The 24,071-nt window shown below is 47.4% G+C and overlaps 1 protein-coding gene across 1 annotated transcript in view; it reads left to right on the top strand.

The window, feature by feature from the left end:
• Positions 1-24,071, top strand: part of ANKRD6 (ankyrin repeat domain 6) — a 64,968-nt gene that overhangs the window by 1,653 nt on the left and 39,244 nt on the right. The window contains exon 2 of the mRNA XM_061131621.1: positions 2,777-3,040. Coding sequence (XP_060987604.1) covers positions 2,921-3,040 — 120 coding nt within the window. The 5' untranslated portion in view covers positions 2,777-2,920. The remainder of the gene's footprint in view (positions 1-2,776; positions 3,041-24,071) is intronic.

Genomic DNA, 24,071 nt, shown 5'->3' with positions numbered 1-24,071 from the left:
CCCTCAGCTTTTGTCTCTGTCTGCGAGGCAGAATTTATTGCATGGGACAGAGGGAGGAGGGGAGAGGCTGTTAGCAGAGACAGGCCCACTGACCCGTGCTTCCGTTGCTGGGGAGACAGGACGGCACTGCTGGCCTGCAGCTTGTAACCTCAGCTGATGGCCTGCTCGGAGATCTCTGTCCACGGGAGTTATTAGCTGTGGAATGAATGGTGACGTTGTAGCCGTGATGATAATACTTGTATGAACTGGGAATTGTACCCGAGCCTCTCAAATGCTCGTCACAGGACAGGTTTGGGAAGGTGGGGGTGGCCTTGTAGGTCGTGTGCACAGAAATAACAAGTGAGTCAATGAAGAAGAATGTGGCTGTGGGAGCAAAAGGGCATTTAGGAAGCCAGGGCTAATTTTCTGCATTTTCATGTCACTGGGCCCTGGAGTGCTTCCGCAGGGTTGGGGCAGGCAGATCAGAAGCTCCATGTAATTGGTGTGAAGGTAACACGCTTTACCTGAATAAAGAGAGAGAGCGTGCAGTATCCTGGGTTGAAAAAAGCCACTAAAAGCACTCCCAGACAGGGCAGCATTCTGGGAAACACGAAGCCCAAACTTCAGTCTTTCAGGGCCACCCGGGGAATTTCCAAAGGCTTTTCCAGCTCCATTTCTGTTTTTCATCTCAACTTCATTCTTTCATTGGCTTATTCATTCAACAAAGATTTCAGGTTCCTCCCAGCGATTTCTGACCGTGGCTGAGGGAAGGGGTCTCCTGCTTGTACCTTTTCGAGGTTTGTTGCGCTTCTGATGAGCCTGGTGATCAGAACAGCATGGGTTTGTGAGGCTTCCTTCTGCCTCTTTACATTTTTTTTTTTTTCTTTTTGCGCCTTGCTTCGTGGCTTGTGGGATCTTAGTTCCCAGATCAGCCCTTGAAAGTGAAAGCATAGAGTCCTGACCATTAGACCGCAAGGGAACTCCTTTTCCTTGCTGTTCTTTACCCACACTTTAGACAACAGATGGATGATGGAAATTTGGTCATTTGCAAGCTGAGCAGGGGCTTCCTATGTAGCGCTAGTGGTAAAGAACCTGCTTGCCAATGCAGGAGATATAAGAGATACAGGTTCGATCCCTGGATTAGGAAGATCCCCTGGAGGAGGGCATGGCAGCCACTCCAGTATTCTTGCCTGGAGAATCCCCACGAACAGAGGAGCCTGGCAGGCTAGAGTCCATGGGGTCGTAAAGAGCTGGACACGACTGGAGAGACTTAGCAGAACACAAGCTGAGCAGGGATGAGAATAACCTTTCTGAAGTTGTACGATTCACACTTGACCAATGATTTCACATAATAAAATACTGTCTTTGGTCCCCACGGTCCTGTTGTTCTCCCGGCCATCTGGAGTGGTTGGTGACATGGCCCACCTAGATGTCAAGGTGGAGGAGAATCAAGCCAATTCCTTACTCCAGAGATTGAGACGAGCGTGGGGTTTGCCTGGAAACCACTGTAAAGAATGTCTGTACCTTCTGGGTCTTCAAAATTAGAATGTGTGGCAGGGCCTTACGCTACAGTAGTTTCTTTCCATAGCCCATGTTGGTGTTTTTGAGAAGTACATTTGAAGGCAGAAGGAGGCCCATACTTTCTGCTGTTCTGGTAGGAATGGGTCACAGAGTCTTAAGCATTCCTTTGTACCCCATACCTTCACCTTTGGCGTAACACCAGTGGTTTTGGTCTGCTCTGATAGTGGCCCAGGGCTCCCAGGAGGAGTCAGTCTTTAAAATTCTGTTCATTTGGCATTTGGTGGAAAGATGGGTTTCAGTTTACCGCTAGTACTACCCCCAGATCAGTGCTGTGAGCGCACAAACCTGTGGGTGGTTTGTGTTGTCACAGCGCCTCCCTAGAGTAACTGTGCATGCTAAGTCACTTCAGTCGTGTCTGACTCTCTGCGACCCCATGGACTGTAGCCCACCAGGCTCCTCTGTCCATGGGATTCTCCAGGCAAGAACACTGGAGTGGGTTGCCATGCTGTCCTCCAGGGGATCATCCCAGCCCAGGGATCGAACCTGAATCTCTTCTGTCTCCTGCATTGGCAAACAGGTTCTTTACCACTAGCGCCCCCTGGGAAGCCCCAGTAGTAACTGTAGCACCGTTTATTGCAGCAGTTATTGGCCAGGGGATGGCCCGGGCCTGCTTCCAGCTCTCCAGTGGTTCCAGAACTCAGGAACATGCCCTCTGAAGAGTGAGAAAAGGATGAAGATAGAGAATGGCAGGAAATGCTGGGAGAGAATCCATGGATATAGTCCTGTTCTCAGGGTCTCTGTGGGCTGTGGTCCATGGGCCCCCAACCGGCCAGGGGAATGGGCATGTTGGCCTTGGTGAAGCCACAGAGCACAGTCCAGAGGGTCCTTTGTGGTCACCTCAGCGTAGTTACCTGCCGAGGGGGAGCCTGGAAACCAGGCTCCATTCAGGGGATTTCATCCGGTCTCTGAGCCCCTCTGTTATCTGCAGGGCAGACCTTGCAGTTCCAGCCCTAGTGGTCAGGAGGAGGTGGGGGGTGGGGGGTGGGGGGTGGGGGGTGAGGGGTGGGGTGGGGTGGGCTGGTTCAACACCCTCTTTGCCTTCCACTTGCAAGTTCAGGGTTTGCTCTGCAGGGGGTGCTTCCTGAGTGTCCCGTCTCCCCCAGTTCCCCTCCCCAGCAGTGAGCAATCAACAGAGTCCCTAAAACGAGGGCGGAGAGATGCGGCCTGTCCTGGGTGCTGAGTGGCGCTGATGGCAGCTTTGTTCTGTAACCCCCAGGTCCCGAAGATGGCATAGTGACGAAGTCTTCTTCCCATGGTCAGAGCTTCTTTACCTGAGGGTGCCTGCCCGGGCCCGTGATGCCGTGTTGAGCCGAAGGGACTTGTCCACCACTTCCCCGAGAACGTCTTTCTCTCCTAATTCATGAGCCAGCAGGATGCGGTCGCCGCGCTTTCAGAACGCTTGCTCATAGCTGCGTACAAAGGCCAGACGGAGAATGTGGTTCAGCTCATCAACAAGGGCGCCAAGGTAGCGGTTACCAAGGTAACGAGAGAGTAAACACTTCAGCCATTCCCTGGGGGAAAGCCCACATCTTAACCATGGTCCGTAAAACTGTTGTGTTTGGTTCACAGTCTTCAAAGAACTGGCTCCTCCTCCCCCCACCTCGCCCAGTGATGGAGGTTTGGGGAGAAGGAAGAAGGATTAAAAATGCTTTCATTGCTGTCTTTCAAATGGAGTCACTTGTAATTAGCATTTGACCCTCTTTAAAACCACAGCAGTCCGTGGGGTCGCAGAGTCAGATATGACAGTAGGCATACACAGCACGGAATCACAGAGTGGCCTTTTCCCACTTCTTTAGCCAAATAGACAAGAGAAGCTGGGGCACAAAAACTGTGTGTAGTGTTTACGTGGGAATCACACTAAGCCTCGTGGGGAGGTTTGTGGGTGGGTCAGCCACCCCAGCCTGCAGAACCTTGTTGCTCCCGTCTGAACAATGATGGGCTTGGACCAGGTGACCCTCAGCCTCTTTGGACTGCTTTCACTCAGGGCAGTTAGATGTGTAGCAAGCTTTGGAGGGCACTCCTGACCCCTCAGCAACAGATGACACACAGGCCCAGGGGCGGCTTTTTTAGCAAAACTGAGGTCAGGCCGACTCTGCCTAGACAGGTGCAAATCCATGGACGACATAACACCGATGGCAAAACTTAGTATTGCTCTGACTGGTGTATAGAGCCTCTTAGAAGAGGTTCTCTTTGCACCCCCACTTTAGGGATGAGGAAGCTGAGGCACAGAAGGATTGTAGTAACTTCAAGGCCCAGGGGCCCCCACCTGCTGATTGGCAGAACCGCAACTCGGACCCCATCATGGCTCCAAAGCCCCACCCCCCACTCCAGACCACCCAGAGAGAGCTCTGGAGAGAGGCAGAGTTTTGTTTTTCAAACAGTCATGTCTGTTCACCTCTGACCTCCTGTTGCAAAGATCAGCCAGCTGGCATTTTCAGTTACTCACGGGCATTCCCCGTATTTCCTGCTTCAAACCTGTGCTTTCTCCAGCACCACCAGGCAGGTGACTCAGCTCTGAGGGTGTCTCTCTGAAGACAGCGTCAGATCTCATGGGCTGAGGGCTCAGTCCCACGAGACACCCCGCCCCTCATACCAGCCCCTGACACCGGCTGCAAGGCCAGGTTGTCTTCTGCGTTTCTGAGTGACTGGCTAGAAATCAGAGGCTTCCATGACCCTCCTTGGGTCGAATTAATTTACTAAAGCAGCTCACAGACATCAGGAAAACATTTTACTTACTAGACTCCCAGTTTATCATAAAAAGGTGCAACCCAGGAACAGCCGGATGGAAGAGCTGCAGAGGGCAAGGTGTGGGGAGAGGGCACTGGGCTTCCTGCCCCTATAAGCGCCCCATCCTCTCAGCAGCTCTGTGTCCACCAGCCCAGGCAATCCCTGACCTCTGCCCTTTGGGTGTTTACGAGGCTTCATTACATAGACGTTGACTAAATCACTGGCATTGGTGATTGACCACCGCCAGCCTCTTTCGCCTTCCTGGACGTCAGTTCAGTTGCTCAGTCATGTCCGACTCTTTGAGACCCCATGGATTGCAGCACACCAGGCTTCCCTGTCCATCACCAACTCCTGGAGCTTGTTCAAATTCATGTCCATGGAGTCTGTGATGCCATCCAACCATCTTATCCTCTGTCGTCCCCTTCTTCTCCCACCTTTAATCTTTCCCAGCATCAGGGTCTTTTCCAATGAGTCAGCTCTTCGCATGAGGTGGCCAAAGCATTGGAGTTTCAGCTTCAGCATCAGTCCTTCCAGTGAACACCCAGGACTGATCTCCTTTAGGATGGATTGGTTGGATCTCCTTACTCTCAAGAGTCTTCTCCAGCACCACAGTTCAAAAGCATCAATTCTTCGGCGCTCAGCTTTCTTTATAGTCCAGCTCTCACATCCATACATGACTATTGGAAAAGCCGTAGCTTTGACTAGACAGACCTTTGTTGGCAAAGTAATGTCTCTGCTTTTTAATATGCTAACTAGGTTAGTCATAGCTTTTCTTCCAAGGAGCAAGCGTCTTTTAATTTTATGGCTGCAGTCACCATCTGCAGTGATTTTGGAGACCAAGAAAATAAAAGTCTGTCACTTTTTCCATTGTTTCCCCATCTATTTGCCATGAAGTGATGGGACCAGATGCCATGATGTTAGTTTTCTGAATGTTAAGTTTTAAGCCAGCCTTTTCACTCTTCTCTTTCACTTTCATCAAGAAGCTCTTTAGTTCTTCTTCGCTTTCTGCCATAAGGGTGGTATCATCTGCGTATCTGAGGTTATTGATATTTCTCCCAGAAATCTTGATTCCAGCTTGTGTTTCATCCAGCCTGGCATTTCACATGATGTAAGTTAAATAATAAGTTAAATAAGCAGGGTGACAATATACAGCCTTGACGTACTCCTTTCCCGATTTGGGACCAGTCGGTTGTTTATGTCCAGTTCTAACTTTTGCTTCTTGACCCGCATACAGATTTCTCAGAAGGCAGGTAAGGTGATCTGGTATTCCCATCTCTTGAAGAATTTTCTGCAGTTTGTTGTGGTCCACAGAGTCAAAGGCTTTGGTGTAGTCAATAAAGCAGAAGTAGATGTTTTTCTGGAACTCTCTTGCTTTTTCGATGGTCCAGCGGATATTGGCAATTTGATCTTTGGAGGTCAGGAAAGTGCAACTGAACGTTCCAACCTCCAGTGACTGTTGGTTCCTCTGGCAACCCATCCTTAGGGCTTCCCATCGCTCAGCGCTCAGTTGTGTCTGACTCTGTGCGAACCTGTGGACTGTAGTCACCAGGCTCCTCTGCCCCTGGGATTTTCCAAGCAAAATACTGGAGTGGGTTTGCTATTTCCTACTGCAGAGGATCTTCCCCACTCAGGGATCAAAGCTCCATCTCCTGCATTGGCAGGCTGATTCTTCACCACTGCGCCACCTGGGAAGCCCAGGGTTTTTCATAAGTTATCGTGTTAAGATAAATTCAGGTGTGGTTGAAAGGGATTTATTATGAATAGCACACTCCTTTCACATTTATGGCTCTGTAGCTATTTCAGGAACTGACAGAAGACCAACTATAAGAACAAAAGATGCTCCCATTGCTCTCATCACTCAGGAAATTTCAAGGAGCTGTAAGGAGCTATACGCCGAGAATGGAGACTAAGAGCAAATATATATTTCTTATTATTAAGTCACAGTCACAACGCTGGTCTCTACAGAGAGAAAATCTTTGGCTGCTGAAAGGTCTCCCATTGGCCTAGCAGCACTCTGACCTAGGTGGTGACAGGTTGTGTGGGGAATCCAGGGTAAACCTTCACTCAGGCCCCAGCCTGGTCTCCCCACAGCTCTTCAGGCCCCAGGCAGTCACACATGGGAGAAAGTGCAAGAACTCTGTAGTTAGGGCACATGTGCACACATTTTAACTTTGCTATGTTTGCTCATTGTGCAAGTTGTCTACCTCCTTCGAGCCTCAATTTTCTTATCTGTAAAATGGGTATAAAAATACCAACTTTTCAGAATTATTATAACAGTAACTTATTAAAGCTCTTAACACATAGTCTGCGATTTCTTTTTTAAAAATTAAAAAGATTTTTTTGTTTATTTGGCTGTGCCAGGTCTTAGTTGTGGCATTTGGGATCTTTAGTTGTGGCACATGGGATCACGTTCCCTGACCAGGGATGAAACCCAGACCCCTAAACCGGGAGCTCAGAGGCTTAGCCATTGAACCACCAGGAAAGTCCCTGCAAGTTCTCTTTTTTTGAACAGATTTCTTTTGCTCTTTAAAAAGCAGCTTTATTGAAGTATAACTTGCATGCCAAAAAATTTACCCATTTAAGTGTGAAATTCAATAATTTTTAATGTATTTGCAGAGTTGTGCAAACATCACCGTGTTCCAGGGTTTTTTAATTTTTATTTATTTTTGGCTGTGCTGGGTCTTCCCTGCTTTGCTTGGGCTTTTTCTGGTTGCGGTGAGTGCGGCCACTGTCTAATTGTGCTGCTCTCCCTTCCGGCCACACTTCCCCAGGGTTCACTGCAGAGTGGATGGGCAGAAAACAGCAGGTGGCAATATGGGGGGCACAATATGGAGGGTAAGGAAGAAAGTGAGGGAGCAAGGGGAAAAAAACGAACTAAAGACCCTATGCAAACGCCACAATATCATGTATATCTAATTTATATTAAATGTTACATTTGCATATATGTTTGTGCACAAAGAACTTAGGAAAGAGTTGCCTTTATATTGACCAGTTACATCCACTGATAAATGAAAAAGGCAAGTATCGAAGTAGTAAGTGATAGGTATAGTCTGATGCATTTTGGTTGAAACACAAATCCACTGCTCTCTGCAAACGTGCTTGTGTTTGTGTGAGCATGGAGGAGAACTGTGGGGGAACACAAGACACTGTTGATGCTGGTTCCCTGGCAGACAAGAGGATTAGCTTCGCTGCTAAAGACGTTTCCACTGTATTGTTCTGCTTATTAAAACAAGCATCTATCACTTCAGTAATTTGTGAAACATGAAATCAAGTTTACAAATGGTGTTGAATGCCTGTGCCCGCACTGGACCAGTGCTGTATATTTAGCACCTCACTGAAATTCTCACAGCTCAGAAAGCCTGCACTCTTATCTGTGCAATACTTATAAGGAAAGGGGGGGATTGAGCAGGAAGCTACTCGAGCAATTAAATTACTTCCCTGGTGGCTCAGACATAAAAAATCTGCCTGCAATGCAGGAGACCAGTGTTCAATCCCAGGTTGGGAAGATCCCCTGGAGGAGGGCATGGCAACCCACTCCAGTAGTCCTGCCTGGAGAATTCCATGAACAGAGGAGCCTGGTGGGCTATAGTCCATGGGGTTGCAAAGGGTCGGACTGAGCAGAGAAACCAGCCAACCTGGGCGGGAACCAGCCGGCCTGGCTCTGAGGCCCGCACTTGGGACAGCACCTGAGCTGTTCCTTCAGCACCAGCCCAGGGACCACCCCTTCCCCCCCAGCTGCTTGTCCCCATCAGGGCTCACAGGTAGAGAGGCCATCGTGTGGGAGGGACTTTTGCCAATGGGACTCCTCTCTCCCCATCCCCAGGACCACACTTACGCCATTGCCAGGGTTTTTAAGCAACTTCAGAAATTCCTGGCCAAGGAAATGTAGTGCTGAGGGTATGAACATGGACCTAGAAGCCAGACTCGCCTGGGTTCAAATGTGAGCATATTTACTAGCTCTGTGATCTTGATCCCTTTGTGATTCACATCGTCACTGCTAAAATGAGGGTGAAGTAATACTGGCTACCTCATACAGTTGTTTCAACACTAACTGAATCGATATATGCAAGGGACTTAGAACAGCACTTGGCATGTGGCACGAGTTGAATGTGGTCGCTGTTATGAGGTGGTCCTGATGAGGCAACAACCAGCATCTTATGGTCTGAGAGTCAGGGTCTGAGCAGCAGGCAGAGAGTCCTGAGCAGAGGACGCAGGCCGGTCAATGTCCTCATCTGAAAAGGGAGGCTAACCCCCACCTTGCAGGGTTGCTGTGAGGATTAAATGGGACGACAGCTGTGGAGCGCAGTGTCCAGCATCGAATGAAGAGAGAACTCTGCTTCCGTCTTGCCTGTCTGCCTGCAGTGAGGACTTGCCACGTCTCTACAATTGGCAAGAGCCAGTTCCTTACAGTAGACCTCTCCCCATCCAACCTGCTGAATTGATGAACATGTAGGGGAATGCTATTCAGCAACAGGAAGGACTGAGCTACCAGCAGAGGAAAGAGGATGAATGAATCTCAAAGCCAAATGCGTTTGAAGCCAGACACAAAAGGCCACGTGCGCTGTGACTCCCTTTGTACAACTTTCTTGTTGTTGTTCAGTCGCTAAGTCATTTCCAGCTCTTGGGACCCCATGGACTGCAACATGCCAGGCTCCCCTGTCCTTCACTATCTCCCAGAGTTTGCTCAAACTCATGTCTATTGAGTTGGTGATGCGGTCTATGTAATTCTGTCTTACCATGCTATCTAACCATTGACTTTACCATCTTTATCTAACATGCTATCTAACCATTGACTTTTTCAGTTCAGTCACTTAGTCGTGTCCGACTCTTTGCGACCCCATGGACTGAAGCACACCAGGCTTCCCTGTCCATCACCAACTCCCAGAGCTTGTTCAAACTCATGTCCATGGAGTCTCTGATGCCATCCAACTATCTCATCCTCTGTTGTCCCCTTCTCCTCTTGCCTTCAATCTTTCCCAGCATCAGGGTCTTTTTCAGTGAGTTGGCTCTTTGCATCAGGTGGACAAAGTATTGGAGCTTCAGCTTCAGCATCAGTCCTTCCAGTGAACATTCAGGGCTGATTTCCTTTAGGATGGACTGGTTTGATCTCCTTGCAGTCCAAGGGACTCTCAAGAGTATTCTCCAACACCACAGTTCAAAAGCATCAATTCTTTGGTGCTCATCTTTCTTTATGGTCCATGTACATCTGTACCTGACTACTGGAAAAACCATAGCTTTGACTAGATAAACCTTTGTCAGTAAAGTAATGTCTCTGCTTTTTAATATGCTGTCTAGGTTGGTCATAGCTTTTCTTCCAAGGAGCAAGTGTCTTTTAATTTTATGGCTGCAGTCACCATCTGCAGTGATTTTGGAGCCCAAGAAAATAAAAGTCTGTCACTGTTTCCATTGTTTTCCCATCTGTTTGCCATGAAGTGATGGAACTAGATGCCATGATCTTCATTTTTTGAATGTTGAGTTTTAAGCCCGCTTTTCACTCTCCTCTTTCACTTTTATCAAGAGGCTCTTTAGTTCCTCTTCACTTTCTGCCATAAGGGTGGTGTCATCTGCATATGTGAGGTTATTGCTATTTCTCCCTGAAGAATCAAAATTGTAGGAACAGAAAATAGATGAGTGGTTGCTAGGGACCAGGGATGGTGGAAAGGGAAGAAAAAAAAAAGCGAGTGGAATTTTGGGAAGGAAATGAAATTCTCCATTTTGCTTACACTAGTGATTTTGTCGGAGAAGGCACTGGCACCCCACTCCAGTACTCTTGCCTGGAAAATCCCATGGACGGAGGAGCCTGGTGGGCTGCAGTCCATGGGGTCGCTAAGAGTCAGACACAGCTGAGCGACTTCACTTTCACTTTTCACTTTCATGTATTGGAGAAGGAAATGGCAACCCACTCCAGTGTTCTTGCCTGGAGAATCCCAGGGACGGGGGAGCCTGGTGGGCTGCCGTCTATGGGGTCACACAGAGTCGGACACGACTGAAGCGACTTAGCCGCAGCAGCAGCAGTGATTTTGTATGATTCTATACGTTGATCCAAACACATCAAACTGAATACCTAAAAAGGATGAATTTTATTGAATGTTAATTATGCCTTGATTTTAAAAAAATAGCTGTTCTAAATATAATCATTATTATGTAAGGAAATAAACTTAAAGAGGTTTAATATCATTTGTTGGAGAGGGGGAAATTTCCCCACACCCTCCCCCCTAAATTTTGGTTTGGTCTAATAATTAAATTGACTCAAGACAGAGTCACAGAAAGAAAAATCACTTAATATACACACACAGAGGTGTCGTAGAAATGGGTCACCCCGGCCCACCTGCCCCAAGGTGGCCAAAGCAGTTTGTTTATGTGTCATGTTGAGACAAAGAAACAATCATCTGTGAAGGTTTAGCAAAACAAAGGGGCTTGTGCTTGGAGTAGCAGACTCCTGAAGAAGCTTGCTTTTCCTAAAGCTTCTTTAGCCTAGAATTCTGTAGCTGTTGGTGAGGATGATTTTTGTCCTCCTGGTTTATAGGGAGGATTCCTTCATGTAGATTTATTTCTGGCTTGCAGAGGGAAAGAGCGGGGGCTAGCATGTCTTTTAACGATATTTTCCCCCACCGGCCATTTCTCAAGTAGCTTTAATTCAAAATAATCAGTGTGCATTGAGCATACTTTAGGCAGCCTGTTCCGGGCCTTGACACGTTCATAGGTTTGTGGCTCCTGGGGAGGTTTCACATCAGGGCTCCCATTACTAGTGAACAGCTATCCTCCAATAAATATAAACTTTAAACTTTTAAAAAGAGAGCTGCAAAGGGTCTAAGTTTAGTAACTTTCCCAAGCATGACACTTGATCGTGTCTGTCGAAATTAAGACATGCAGGGCTGGTAGATGCGTTCTGGCAGCCTATCCCAAGAAAAGGCTCGAACTGATGGATGATAAACCTTCACAGCCTCAAGAAACGCAGCCGGAGCAGTGAAAACCAAGGATCTTTATTGCTGTTTGTTCATTTGCTTTGGTTTTGAGTCCGTGGGAGTCTGTTTAATATTGGACTTACTGGAATGAGGGCCTGTTGGTCTGTGGTCCTTTCCTAAAAGCTGCCAGTCCCCAAGAGGCAGGCAATGGGAGAGGCAGACGCTTACAAGGCCATTGGTTAGGTGAAAGTGTCCACTTGAGAGACTGCGTTGTGTGTCACAGGCTTCTTCCAGAAGACTCCATATACTTGTTTTAAAAGATAGAGAAATTTTTTAAATTTTTTAGTTTTTTGGCTGAGCTGCACAGCCTGTGGGGTCTTAGTTCCCTGAGCAGGGATTGAACCCTGACCCCCTGCTGTAGAAGATCGAAGTCTTAGCTACTGAACTTGCAGGGAATTCCCTAAAAAATTAAATATTTTGAACATCCACCTGGCTCTAAAACAGAAGGTGTGAATGTTGAGAAGTCTTTCTCCCACACTGTCTCCCAGCCCCTCAGGGTCTCCTGTTCTGAAGGCAACCTGTGATGTCTGTTTCTGACATTTTTCCCCTGAGATATCTCATGTGTATATGTGTAGATGGATGTATCTCTATGTGTATCTCCATGAGTTGTTTCTTGACAAATGGTAGGATACTCTATATATCCTCCTTCCCTTTTTCCTTTTTTTAAATATTAGTTTATTATTTGGCTGTGCTGGGTCTTAGTGGTGGCACGCAGTATCTTTGATCTTCATTGCACCGTGAGGGGTCTTTTAGTTGTGACCTGCGGGATCTAGTTCCCTGACCAGGGATCAAACCTGGGCACTCTGCATTGGGAGCCCAGAGTCTTAGCCACCGGCCCACCAGGGAAGTCCCTCCCGTTGCCTTCTTCAGTGAACTGTAATTGGCTTCACCTGTCCCCTGTCCACGGGCATGTAAATTATGTGAATCCTCTGCTCTTGGAAATTACTCTGCAGCGACTGGCCTCGTCCTGAGGTCCTCTTGACCAGCGTGGCTCTGTCTGTGGACGGCTTTCTCCAAGCGGCGCCAACGGGGCGAGGGCGTGCCTGCTCTTGTCATTTCCCAGCCGGAGCAGAACTGCTCTGCATGGAGCTTCTGCTGGCGTCCACTCTGCCGGCGCCTGCAAGCGCCGTGCGCGCCGTGGCCAGTGCTATGCCGGCCCCCCCCCGCCCCTCCTGGCCCTCTATTGCATTCTTGCCAGGAGCTTTCTGCAGCGGCTCTATTTGGCCTTTGAACCTCTCCCCTGTGGCTTGGGGTTTATAGAATTTTTCTCTTTTCCACCTGCTCTGGGTTGTGTCTAATGACAGCCTCCCGGGAGTCAGGGAGAAACGCGAGGGGTGGCTGGTGGGAGACCAGTGGTTGGAGTCCCCAAAGCTTCTCCCCTTCCTCAGCCTCCGCTCACAGCCGGCATCCAGGGTTCCCTCCCCAGGCGGCCTGAGACTCTGCCTCTCACGCCCAGGAGGCAGTGTGATCTCACCTCCCTAGCGGGGCGGAGCCTGCGCGGGCCGATGTAGCCCAGTCCTTCTCTTGGATCCACACGCTCTGTGAAGGCCCTGCGGGTGTACACTTACGGGTCAGGGCAAACAGAAAATGTGCTTTTTGTTCTACAATAGCTAGAAGCATCGCCCTGTGGGAGGAAAATCTCAACTGGGAAAACTCAGGCCTTTTATTGTTATTTTGTTGTTAGGCCTAGTTTATTGTTAGAAATCAAGGAAACTTGATATGTGGTAGTAATTCTGAGCAACTGTTATAAAATGAACACATATTCAGATTTTATTTAACTAATCCATTAGTGAGAGAACCAGTAAGATGTTGCAACTGGTTCAAAAGAGAATGCAAAGAATTACAAATATGCAGGTCTCAGGAAAGCAGTAATAAATTTGCTTATTAGATATAAAATTGGCTGGGATACACTGAATCTGCTAGACATAACTTATTGGCGTCACCCTCAGGATTCTAAGACTTACAAAGTTGTGAAACAGCTCAAAGATAAGGAAGATAACCAGGAGATGACCTGGGATAGTGCTGTGCCTGAGACAGGACATCTAGTCATCTCTCTTTTTTTTTTTTACTCATTTTATATTTTAATTTTGCTTAAAATATTTTCATTTGAAAAATTATAGCAAAATATGCATAACACAAAATTTACTACTCTAACTATGTGTAAGTGTTCAATTCAGTGGAATTAAATCCGTTCACTTTTTTGTGCAACCATCAGCCCCATCCATCTCCAAAATTCGTCTTCCCAGATGGAAGCTTGGGACCCGTTAAACACGTCCTCCCCGTTACCCCCTTGCCCTGGTCTCTTGCAACCGCAGCTCCACACTCTTGTCTCTGTGATTTTGTCAATTGTTTAAAAATCTCCCAATTTTCCCTTACCAAGAGTAGAGGCAGTGAATGACATTCACCATCTGTGTGACCCTGGCCAAGTAATCAGTAGCCGCCTGGAACCTTGGTTTCTTGTCTGTAACATCAGCCTCACCCCTGCCTCGGGGCTGTGTGGTGCAGATCGATCAAGGTGATCCATGCAGAGCGCTTGTACAGTGTAACAAGGATGTCAGACAAGCTCAGGGGATGGTAGTTGTTTTGACCGTAATTACTGTTTCTTCACTGGGGTCCCCAGGGGCAGAGGAGTTCTCATCGGTAGGTCAGCAGTTCCCAGTATTGACCACACGTGTGATCAGCTGGAGACCTTTGAAAAATCCGGACGCCTGGTTTCTGACTGAGTTGGTATGGGGCGTGGCTGGGTTTGTTCCAGAGCCCCCGGTGAACGGGTCGCTCACTGCTCCAGGCCTTCCTCCCCAGGCTCGGGAGGGGAGCCCCTCATAAGTGGTGGGGCAGCGCTCTGTACGGAGCTGTGGGCGGGTCAGTGGCAGACGCCTGGGATCCACCGCGCTCTTTGTGAACCCCACAAAACAGTGGTATTCTCAATGCCGTAACACAGGCTGGAAGCAAGTTTACCTGCAGGAGGTACAGTGTGTAGGGAGGCAAGCGCATGCTGTGAATGGTAGGGCTTGCCTGGGAGACGCGCCTGGCAAGTTACCGGGTCAGCACCAGGAAAGTCCGGGTGAGGGTGAGCCTCTGATGGTGCAGGTATTAATTAGGCCGGCAGCCTGGGGACTCGTGTTTGTAGCAAAGGTACGGGGTGTCCCCTGGAGATGCTCTTCGCAGGAAGGAGAGGACACGGCGAGAACGGGTGTCGTGGGTCACACTGAAGTCCCTGCCTGGGCCTGAGAGGAAACAGCCGTAATTGAGAGGGACAAGCCTCGAGACTCAGGGGTAGACATGCAGCACTGATTCGGGCGTCCCAGGAGAGGCAGTGGAGGCTGCTTCGGAAGGCAGCTCAGGGTGGGCGCCGATTCTCTTGGCTGCTCTCATCCTCTGGGGATGTCCTGGGAGGGGCGCTGTTCTCTGGCTGTGTCTGCAGTGTGTTAGCTTCCGCAAAGCTCAGGCCACTTTCCCAGCTCTGGGCCAACTTGGTGGGTGCGGTGGCCCAGAGACCCACTCCACACCGGGGTGTTCATGCAGCAGATCGTCTGCATCCCCCAGCCCTGGGTCTGTCTGCACAAAAATGGAGGCTTCAAGCTGCACAGCCTAGATTAATGAGCTGGTAATGCTCCTAAAGTCGTGTGTTTGATAGATCCTCATCACCTGGAAGAGAGATTTGCAGTGTCACGGCCCAGTCAGCTGTCAGCATTTGTAAATCCCCCCTGTATCTTTTCCTGAACAAAATGCGTTGGAGGATCACTGACCCACTGATTCCAGGCCAGGAATCAGCCTGTTGTATGACTTCCGAAGCGTCATCACCTAATCCACGCTCTGGGATTGTTGCAAAATGAGGAAGCCGGAGAGGAAAGGGGCTTTCGAAGCTGTTGAGTTGCCCACTTGCGCCTTTGCTCAGATGCCAGTGCAGACGGTCTGTTGGTGGATCCTCTATTAGTTGTCTTCTTTCTCTTTTCTTACCCTTTAAGCTGTAATGACTTCAGTTTCAGAAAATAGACGAAGCCAGTAACTTGTCTAGAGACTGAAAACTCCTTCTCAGCAGGCCTCTTGGTTTGTTTCCAATGAAAGTTGGCTGTTGCATGTTTAAGTTGTTATAAACCAAGGATATAAACCAAGATGGGTGAGGAGGAGGCAACTGTGCCTGGTCTTCTTTCAGCTGGCATTTCCATCAAATAGAGCAATGTATAAAGAATTGTGCACCGTGAGCAAATGAAATTTATTCCAAGTACGCAAGGCTCATTCTATCAGTCAATGTGATTCCACCTGTCAATAGGTGTCTTAGTCACTATAACGTGATACGATAGTCTGAGTGGCTTATACACCAAAAATTTATTTTTCACAGTTCTCACAGTTGGAAAGTCCAAGAAAAAGGTGCTGGCAGGTTTGGTTCCTGGTGAGAGTCCTCTTCCTGGCTTACTGACTTTTTTGCTGTGGGATATTATTCAACGTTTAAAAGGAATGAAATTCTGATACATGTTACGACATGAATGAACCTTGAAAACGTTATGCTAAGTGAAGTAAGCGAAGTGAAAGGCAAAGGAGAAAAGGAAAGATACCCGTCTAAACGCAGAGTTGCAGAGAATATCAAGGAGACATAAGAAAGCCTTTTTAAGTGAACAATGCAAAGAAATAGAGGAAAATAATAGAATGGGAAAGACTAGAGATTTCCTCAAGAAAATTAGAGATACTAAGGGAACATTTCATGAAAAGATGGGTACAATAAAGGACAGAAACAGTATAGACCTAACAGAAGCAGAAGATATTAAGAAGAGGTGGCAAGAATACACAGAAGAACTGTACAAAAAAGATCTTAATGACCTGGATAACCACGATGGTGTGATCACTTACCTAGAGCCTGACATCATCGAGTGTGAAGTCAAGTGGACCTTAGGAAGCACCACTATAAACAAAGCTAGTAGAGGTGATGGAATTCCAGTTGAGTGGTTTCAAATCCTAAAAGATGATGTTGTTAAAGTGCTGCACTCAATACACCAGCAAATTTGGAAAACTCAGCAGTGGCCATAGGACTGGAAAAGGTCAGTTTTCATTCAAATCCCAAAGAAGGGCAGTGCCAAAAAATGCTCAAACTGCCACACAATTGCACTCATCTCACATGCTATCCAGGCTTCCCTTTTAGCTCAACTGGTAAAGAATCCACCTGTGATGCAGGAGATCCTGGTTCGATTCCTGGGTCGGGAAGATCCCGTGGAGAAGGGATAGGCTACCCACTCCAGTATTCTTGGGCTTTTGTGGTGGCTCAGATGGTAAAGAATCCACCTGCAATGCAGGAGACCTGGGTTCGATCCCTTGGTCGGGAAGATCCCCTAGAGGAGGGCATGGCAACCCACTCTAGTATTCTTGCCTGGAGAATCCCCATGGACAGAGGGGCCTGGAAGGCTACAGTCCATGGGGTCACAAAGAGTCGGACATGACTTAGCAACCAAGTACAGCGCAGTGCATGCCAGCAAAAGGAATGCTCAAAATCCCACAAGCTAGTCTTCAACAGTACGTGAGCCGAGAGCGTCCAAATGTACAATCTGAATTTAGAAAAGGCAGAGAAACCAGAAACCAAATGGCCAACATCCGTTGGATCATAAAAAAAGCTAGAGAATTCCCAAAAAACATCTGTTTCTGCTTCATTGACTGTGCTAAAGCCTTTGGCTTTGTGGATCACAACAAACTGTGGAAAATTCTTCAAGAGATGGGAATACCAGACTGCCTGACCTCCTCCTGAGAAAACTATATGCAGGTCAAGAAGCCACAGTTAGAACTGGACATGGAACAATAGACTGGTTGAAAATTGGGAAAGGAGTATGTCAAGGCTATAAATTGTCACCTGGCTTGTTTAACCTGTATGCAGAGTATTTCATGGGAAATGCTGGGCTGGATGAAGCACAAGCTGGAATCAAGATTACTGGGAGAAATATCAATAACCTCAGATATGCAGATGACACCACCCTCATGGCAGAAAGTGAAGAGGAACTAAAGAGCCTCTTGATGAAGGTAAAAGAGGAGAGTGAAAAAGCTGGCTTAAAACTCAACATTCAGAAAAACTAAGATCATGGTATCCAGTCCCATCACTTCATGGCAAATAGATGGGGAAACAATGGAAACAGTGACAGACTTTGTTTTCTTGGGCTCCAAAATCACTGTGGATGGTGACTGCAGCCATGAAATTAGAAGACCCTTGCTCTTTGGAAGAAAAACAATGAGAAATCTAGACAGTGTATTAAAAAGCAGAGACATTACTTTGCTGATAAAGGTCCATCTAGTCAAAGCTGTGGTTTTTCCAGTAGTCATGTACGGATGTGATAGGTGAATAAAAAGGCTGAATGGTGAAGAATTGATGCCTTATAACTGTGGTGTTGGAGAAGACTCTTGAGAATCCCTTGGACAGCAAGGAGATCAAACCAGTCAGTCCTAAGGGAAATCAGCCCTGAATATTTACTGGAAGGACTGATGCTGAAGCTCCAATACTTTGGCCACCTGATGCAAAGAGCTGACTCATTTGGAAAAGACCCTGATGCTGGGAAAGATTGAAGACAGGAGGAGAAGGGGATGACAGAAGATGAAATGGTTGAATGGCGTCATCGACTCAATGGATGTAACTTGGAGTAAACTTTGGGAGATGGTGAAGGACAGGGAAGCCTGGTGTGATGCAGTCCAAAGGGGTTGCAAAGAGGCAGACACAACTGAGCGGCTGAAGAACGACAAAATGAAATAAGAAACACAAAAGGGCAAATATTGTAAAACCCCACTTATATAAGGCACCTTGAATAGTTGATTTAGCGGAATTGAGAAGTAGGGTAGAGAGGGAATTTCCTGGTTGTGCAGTTGTTAGGAGTCTGTGCTTTCACTGCCAAGGGCCCAAGTTTTTGGGGAACTAAAATCCCACCAATTGGCTGTCCGGCCCAAAAAAGAAAAAAGAAAAGTAGGATAGAGGTTAGCAGGCTTCGGGAGAGGGGAGTTATTGTTTAATGCATACGGAGTTTCTGTTTGGGATAATTAAAAGTTACGGAATTGAATAATGGTGATGGTTGTACAACATTGTAAGTATATGTAATGCCGCTGAATTAAAAACTAAAAAACTGGTTTAAATGGTAAATTTTATTACGTATATTTTACCATAATGATTTTTAGAAAATTCACTCAAGAAGCAGCAGAAAACATAAATAGCTGAATTACCATAGAAAAGATTAGAAATGTAATTAAACCTTTGACAAGTGCCAGGGTCAGATGGTTTCACAGCCTTGTCTAGACTTTGACAATGGCAACAACAAACAGTTCCAGTGTTATTTAAAGTATTGTAAAGCACAGCTCAAAATGGAAAGCTGGGTTTTATGTTAGGAAACCAGGGCAACCTTAATACCAAAACCAGGTAAATATGAACGAGAGTGAGAGAAATGATACAAGAACTGTACAGCAATCTCAATTATGAATTAGAAGCAAAAATCCTTAATAGTCTTACTTAGTAGAATACAGCGCGTATCAGAATGGCACAGTGTGACCAAGTGGAGTTTGATCCAGGAATGCAAGGATGGTTCCTTAATTCATTACAGCAGTAGATTAAAAGGAAAACCAAACACATGATTATATTAACAGTTGCCGAAAAGGCGTCGATTCCAATAAGAACCGGGAAATAAGAGAGGACAGTTCTCATCTCCCAGCCATAGATCTTCAGGCACTAGACTGACATGCTTCCCTCTGTCCGTGTGCCAACCCACTGAAAATGTCGTCTAAGGAGCGGCCAGTGAGGCGCATGGAGGCCTTAATGAAACCTTCCAACTTAGGAAACTGATGTACGGTAGAAATCGATGGGATTCTAAGAGCCCGTTGAGTCGCCTGAATTGTTTTGATCCTTCTGCTGGTGGACCTTTCTAGAGACGAGCCCAAGCCTGGCAGTTTGTGCATCACCTCAAAAAGAATTCTCTTATTAATTAAGCCATTTTATTTGAATAACTGATTCCTGATCATACACATTTTAAATCATCTCTCCCAATGATTTATGATTATTAGTCCATCCCCAAAGTAAGACTCGGAGAAGCGTCATGAAGCTTTTTGGCACAGGAGACGGACGGTTTTAAAAGGAACGACTGTAGCGACTTCCTCAGTGGTCCAGTGGCTAGGACTCTGCTTTCCCAGTGCAGGGGTCCCTGGTTCGATCCTGCATGCCGCAAGTAAAAATTCTGTTGCAACTGAGACCCAGTGCAACCAGATAAACAGTTATTCTAAAAACTAATGAAGAAATTAAAGGAAGGACTGTTCTTTTAGAGGACCGTATCCCTGCCTGTGTGAGATTAGACTGTTGATCCCTGGGGCAGGAATCTTAGCTCCGTCCCCTGCTACATTTTGTCTTCTTAAAATAAGCCTGTCCTTTCAGTCTGACGTTATGTTGGATCCCGAGTTTTGTCATCAAGGACTTTATTACCTTGCTGCATCTTGTCACCTACAGTCTGATTAAAATGCGATGTGTCACTCGTCCACGTAGACAGGTAGATGAAACACATTTCCAAATTGGAAAGAAAGTTCTGAAGGCTTTTTAAACTGTACGCTTTTAAATGTAAAGATTTATCCTCTCACTTTCTTTTTGTCCATGGCACTTTTTCTTTGTCCATTTTCTCCCTGAATGTCTTTATAACTTTATTTTTATTGAATCACAGGCCTGAGAAGGACTTTGGAGTTTTGGACCCAAATCTACGTCACTCCAAACAGTTGGAGCTCTGGAAATACTGTTTATGATAAGGGGACCCTGGGGTCACCTAAGAAAGTTGGTGGGGATCTTCTATAATTTAAAACCTCAATGAGGGACTTCCCTGGTATTCCAGTGGTTAAGGCTGTGTGCTTCCAATGAAGGGGCTCAGGTTCAATCCCTGGTCAGAGAACTAACATCCCACATGCTGTGCAGTGCAACCAGGGGTGGGGGGAGGACAGAAAAACCCAAACAGTTAAAAAACAATCCAATAAAAAAAATAACCTAAACGGCTGGGCCAAATGGCCAGGACTCCAGCTATTTGTTCTGCCACAAGTAACATTTTAGCTCTTGAAAAATCACTGACTATCCACAAGCCTTACCACCTTCATCCAAATTAAACTCTCAGAGACTCTTTTCAACCTGAATATTATATTGTTTCTAAAATATGTGCCACTCTTACTTCACTAACGTTACCACTTTCTTGCTTCCCATGTCTCTCTTTCCTATTTTCTATTCCTTCCTTAAAGCTTTATGTAATACAGACAGACTTTATTTGCCTCAAAAAAGACTGCATGACTCTGACCTATTATATTTCTTGGGATCTGAAGAAAGGAAGTGTTGTCACTTTGACATTATTACACTGATTTAGGTTATACTTAAATGCTTCTTGTCAAACTGTTTCCTCCCATGTGGGTGACGTCTCTGCAACGGCCCTCCTTGTAACAATCCCCGGTTAAGATGTTTCAGTTGTTTTATTTCTTCGAGCTCATGAGCCTCAATTGCTTTAGCCTCCCTTTGCCACGTGTGTCTGTTGTGACCTTGAGCAAAAGTGCATCATTCAACAAAGACGGTGTTTTGAGAATGGCTAAGGACTGATGCTGAAGCTGAAACTCCAATAATTTGGCCACCTCATGCGAAGAGCTGACTTATTGGAAAAGACCGTGATGCTGGGAGGGATTGGGGGCAGGAGGAGAAGGGGACGACAGAGGATGAGATGGCTGGATGGCATCACTGACTCGATGGAGATGAGTTTGAGCAATGTTGTGTTAGTTAATGCTTTCCAGGTAAGCTGCCAATGCAGAAAGACATAAGAGACATGGGTTTGATCCCTGGGTGTGGAAGTTCCCCTGAGGAGGGCGTGGCAGTCCACTCCAGTGTTCTTGCCTGGAGAATCCCATGGACCGAGGAACCATGGGGTTGAAAACGTCAGACACAACTGAAGCTACTCTGCGCACGCCTTGTGCTGGTCTCCGCTGCACAGTGACGTGAAGCAGCCGCACGTGTACCTCCTGGGCCTCCCTCCCACCCTGCCCCTCGAGGGCCTCACGAAGCTCCAGTCTGAGCGCCCTGTGCCCAGCAGCTCCCCACTCGCTGTAAAACAGTTCTCCCACCTCCAGCTGGGAGCTGGGCTCTTCAAATGAGCAGCAGAGGCTTTTCGTTCAGAGCGCTCTTTACGATCACCTGGAGTGTAATTTATGGGCCACCTGCTGGATCGGGAGTCACTCATGTTCCTCTGCAGCAGTTCTGCTGGAAATCGGGACCCACGGGGCTCAGCCTGCCAGAACAAAGCAGCACCCGGCCCGAGTTGTTGACGGTGAGGCCACGTCTTCTGTGGTTGTTGCCTGGCAACGTCTCTAGGCCCTTTGCTGTTCACTACCCCCAGAGTGAGTGGCTAAGCCCCTTCCCTTCCCTGGTCGGATCAGGGAGACGTGCTGCCTGCAGGGTCCTGCACCCCCCAGCCCGCTGGTCCCGGATGGCCGGCCCTGACCCCGGGGCAGGCTGGGGAACCTGCACACTAAAGCCTCCAAGGAGGGATGTATATCCTCCAGGTGCGCATTTCTCACTTGGAACTTCGAAAACACCTACGCTGAGACCCCACCCTGGCTTGATGGAATCTGGGGGTAAATTCTGAGATTTAAAAAATATTTTCAGGTGACTCTATGGTGCAACAGGGTTGAAAACCCATCGTTTATGTTATAGCTCAAAAAATGTGGTCCTAATACTAGCAGCATCGGCTTCTCCTGGGAGCTTCCTGTTTGTTGTTCAGTTACTGAGTTGTGTCTGACTCTTTGTGACCCCATGGACTGCTTCCCTGTCTTTTACTCAGTTTGCTCAAACTCATGCCCATTGATTTGGTGATGCCATCCAACCATCTTTTCCTCTGTTGACCACTTCTCCTCCTGCCCTCAATCTTTCCCAGCATCAGGGTCTTTTCCAGTGAGTCGGCTCTTTGTATCAGGTGGCCAAAGTATTGGAGCTTCAGCTGCAGCATCAGTTCTTCCAGTGAATATTCAGGGTTGATTTTCTTTTGGTGGCTCAGATGGTAAAGAATCAGCCTGCAATGTAGGAGACCCAGGTTCAACCCCTGGGTCAGGAAGATCCCCTGTAGAAGGGAATGGCAACCCACTCCAGTTGTTTTTGCCTGGAGAATCCCATGGACAGGGGAGCCTGGCAGGCTACAGTGCTTGGGGTTGCAAAAGAGATTGGACTGAGCGACAAACACTTTCACTTTTTCACTTTCAGCCTTCTTTATGGCCCAATTCTAACATCCATACATGACTGCTGGAAAAACCACAGCTTTGACTAGATGGACCTTTGTCGGCCAAGTCATGTCTGCTTTTTAATATGCTGTCTAGGCTGGCCATAGCTTTCCTTCCAAGGAGCAAGTGTCTTTTAATTTCATGGCTGCAGTCACCATCCACAGTGATTTTGGAACCCAAGACAATAAAATCTGCCACTGTTTCCACTTTTTCCCCATCTATTTGCCATGAAGTGATGGGACCGGATGCCATGATCTCCTTTTTTTGAATGCTGAGTTTTAAGCCAGCTTTTTCACTCTCTTTCACCCTCATCAAGAGGCTCTTTAGTTATAGGAGCTTGTTAGAAATACAAATTGTCAGTCTCCACCCCAGACCTACAAAATCAGAAACCCTTTAATGGGGCCCAGATAGCTGTCTTTAACAAGCCTCTGCTGCCCTATGAAGTTTGAAGACTACTGGTTTAAGGCATAATATTAACACACAAACAAGCTAGTTTCATGTGACCTGTGAATGTTAACTGCAAAAGCACCAATAGAGAAGATGCAGTGAAAAAGTAAGGATAAAAGTGACAAATCATTGTGTGGGGTGGGAGAATCGCAAATGATTTGCTTTTATTTTCCAGGTTTTTAGTGAAGTCATTATTTGTTTTTATTTTATTTTTTCTTGACTGTGGCTCGCAGGCGTTCTCTCGTTGTGCTGAGCAGGGGCTACTCTCTGATTGCCATGCACAGGCTTCTCATTGAGGTGCTGTTCCGCCCACGGGGAGGTCACGGCCTGGTTGGAAGTTCAGTCAGAACAGGATTGGTGGTTTCCCGGGGGGAGCTGAGGTGCTGTGGGCGTGGAGAAGGCCGCTGGGGCCATTTCTTCTTGGAGAACAGGAGAAGGGTGTTCCCAGTAAAGAAGGTCCTTCCCAAGAGACATGGAGACTGGATTTCAGAAATAACCGTGGATGAGATCTAGCTGGTGGGAAGCTCAACCCTCCAGCGAGGGCCCACTTGGTTACCTAGGGCACCCGAGATCCAGCTCCTTACCCGTGTCTGTGCCGTTCCCAAGGTCTCGTGAAGGCGAAGGAGTGGGGGTGTTGAGGAGGAGAGGCAGCAGTCGGGGGTCTTCAGGGGTGAGGGCTGAGACAGAGGGAAGGAAACCCATGATGGGTGCTGGGTGCTGCCTGCCTTATCCCATCTCAGTGGTTTTTGGAGCCTGTTCCTATTTCCGATGAGTGACCAGGCTTAGGAGAGTGTCCAGCACAGAGTCAGTCAGGTGTTACTGGTCAGAGGTGGGATTTGAACCCTGCTCGTTGGGCTCCAGTGCCTCTGGCCTGTCCTTTCTTCGGAGAGGGCACGCTGCTGACCTTGGATGAGGAAGGTGCCTCTAGTCCAGGCCATTCTGTTAACACCTTTTAGTTGCTCAAGCACCCTCCAGACGTGATCTGGTTTTAAAGCACACCTCTGTTTCCTTCTCTGGCCTTCGGATTATTCGTGTCCACTTGGACAAACCCTCTTGCCTCCTCGGGCCTCAGCGTCCACGCAGTGACCCCTGGTTGCTGATGAGGATGTTCCTCGGGGCTCCCCTGACCTGCCTCCCATG

The sequence above is a fragment of the Dama dama genome, chromosome 28 (genome assembly GCF_033118175.1).
Source record: "Dama dama isolate Ldn47 chromosome 28, ASM3311817v1, whole genome shotgun sequence".
Lineage (NCBI taxonomy): Eukaryota > Metazoa > Chordata > Mammalia > Artiodactyla > Cervidae > Dama > Dama dama.
The sequence above is the reverse complement of the archived record's forward strand: the minus strand, read 5'-3'. Positions and strand labels throughout refer to the sequence as shown.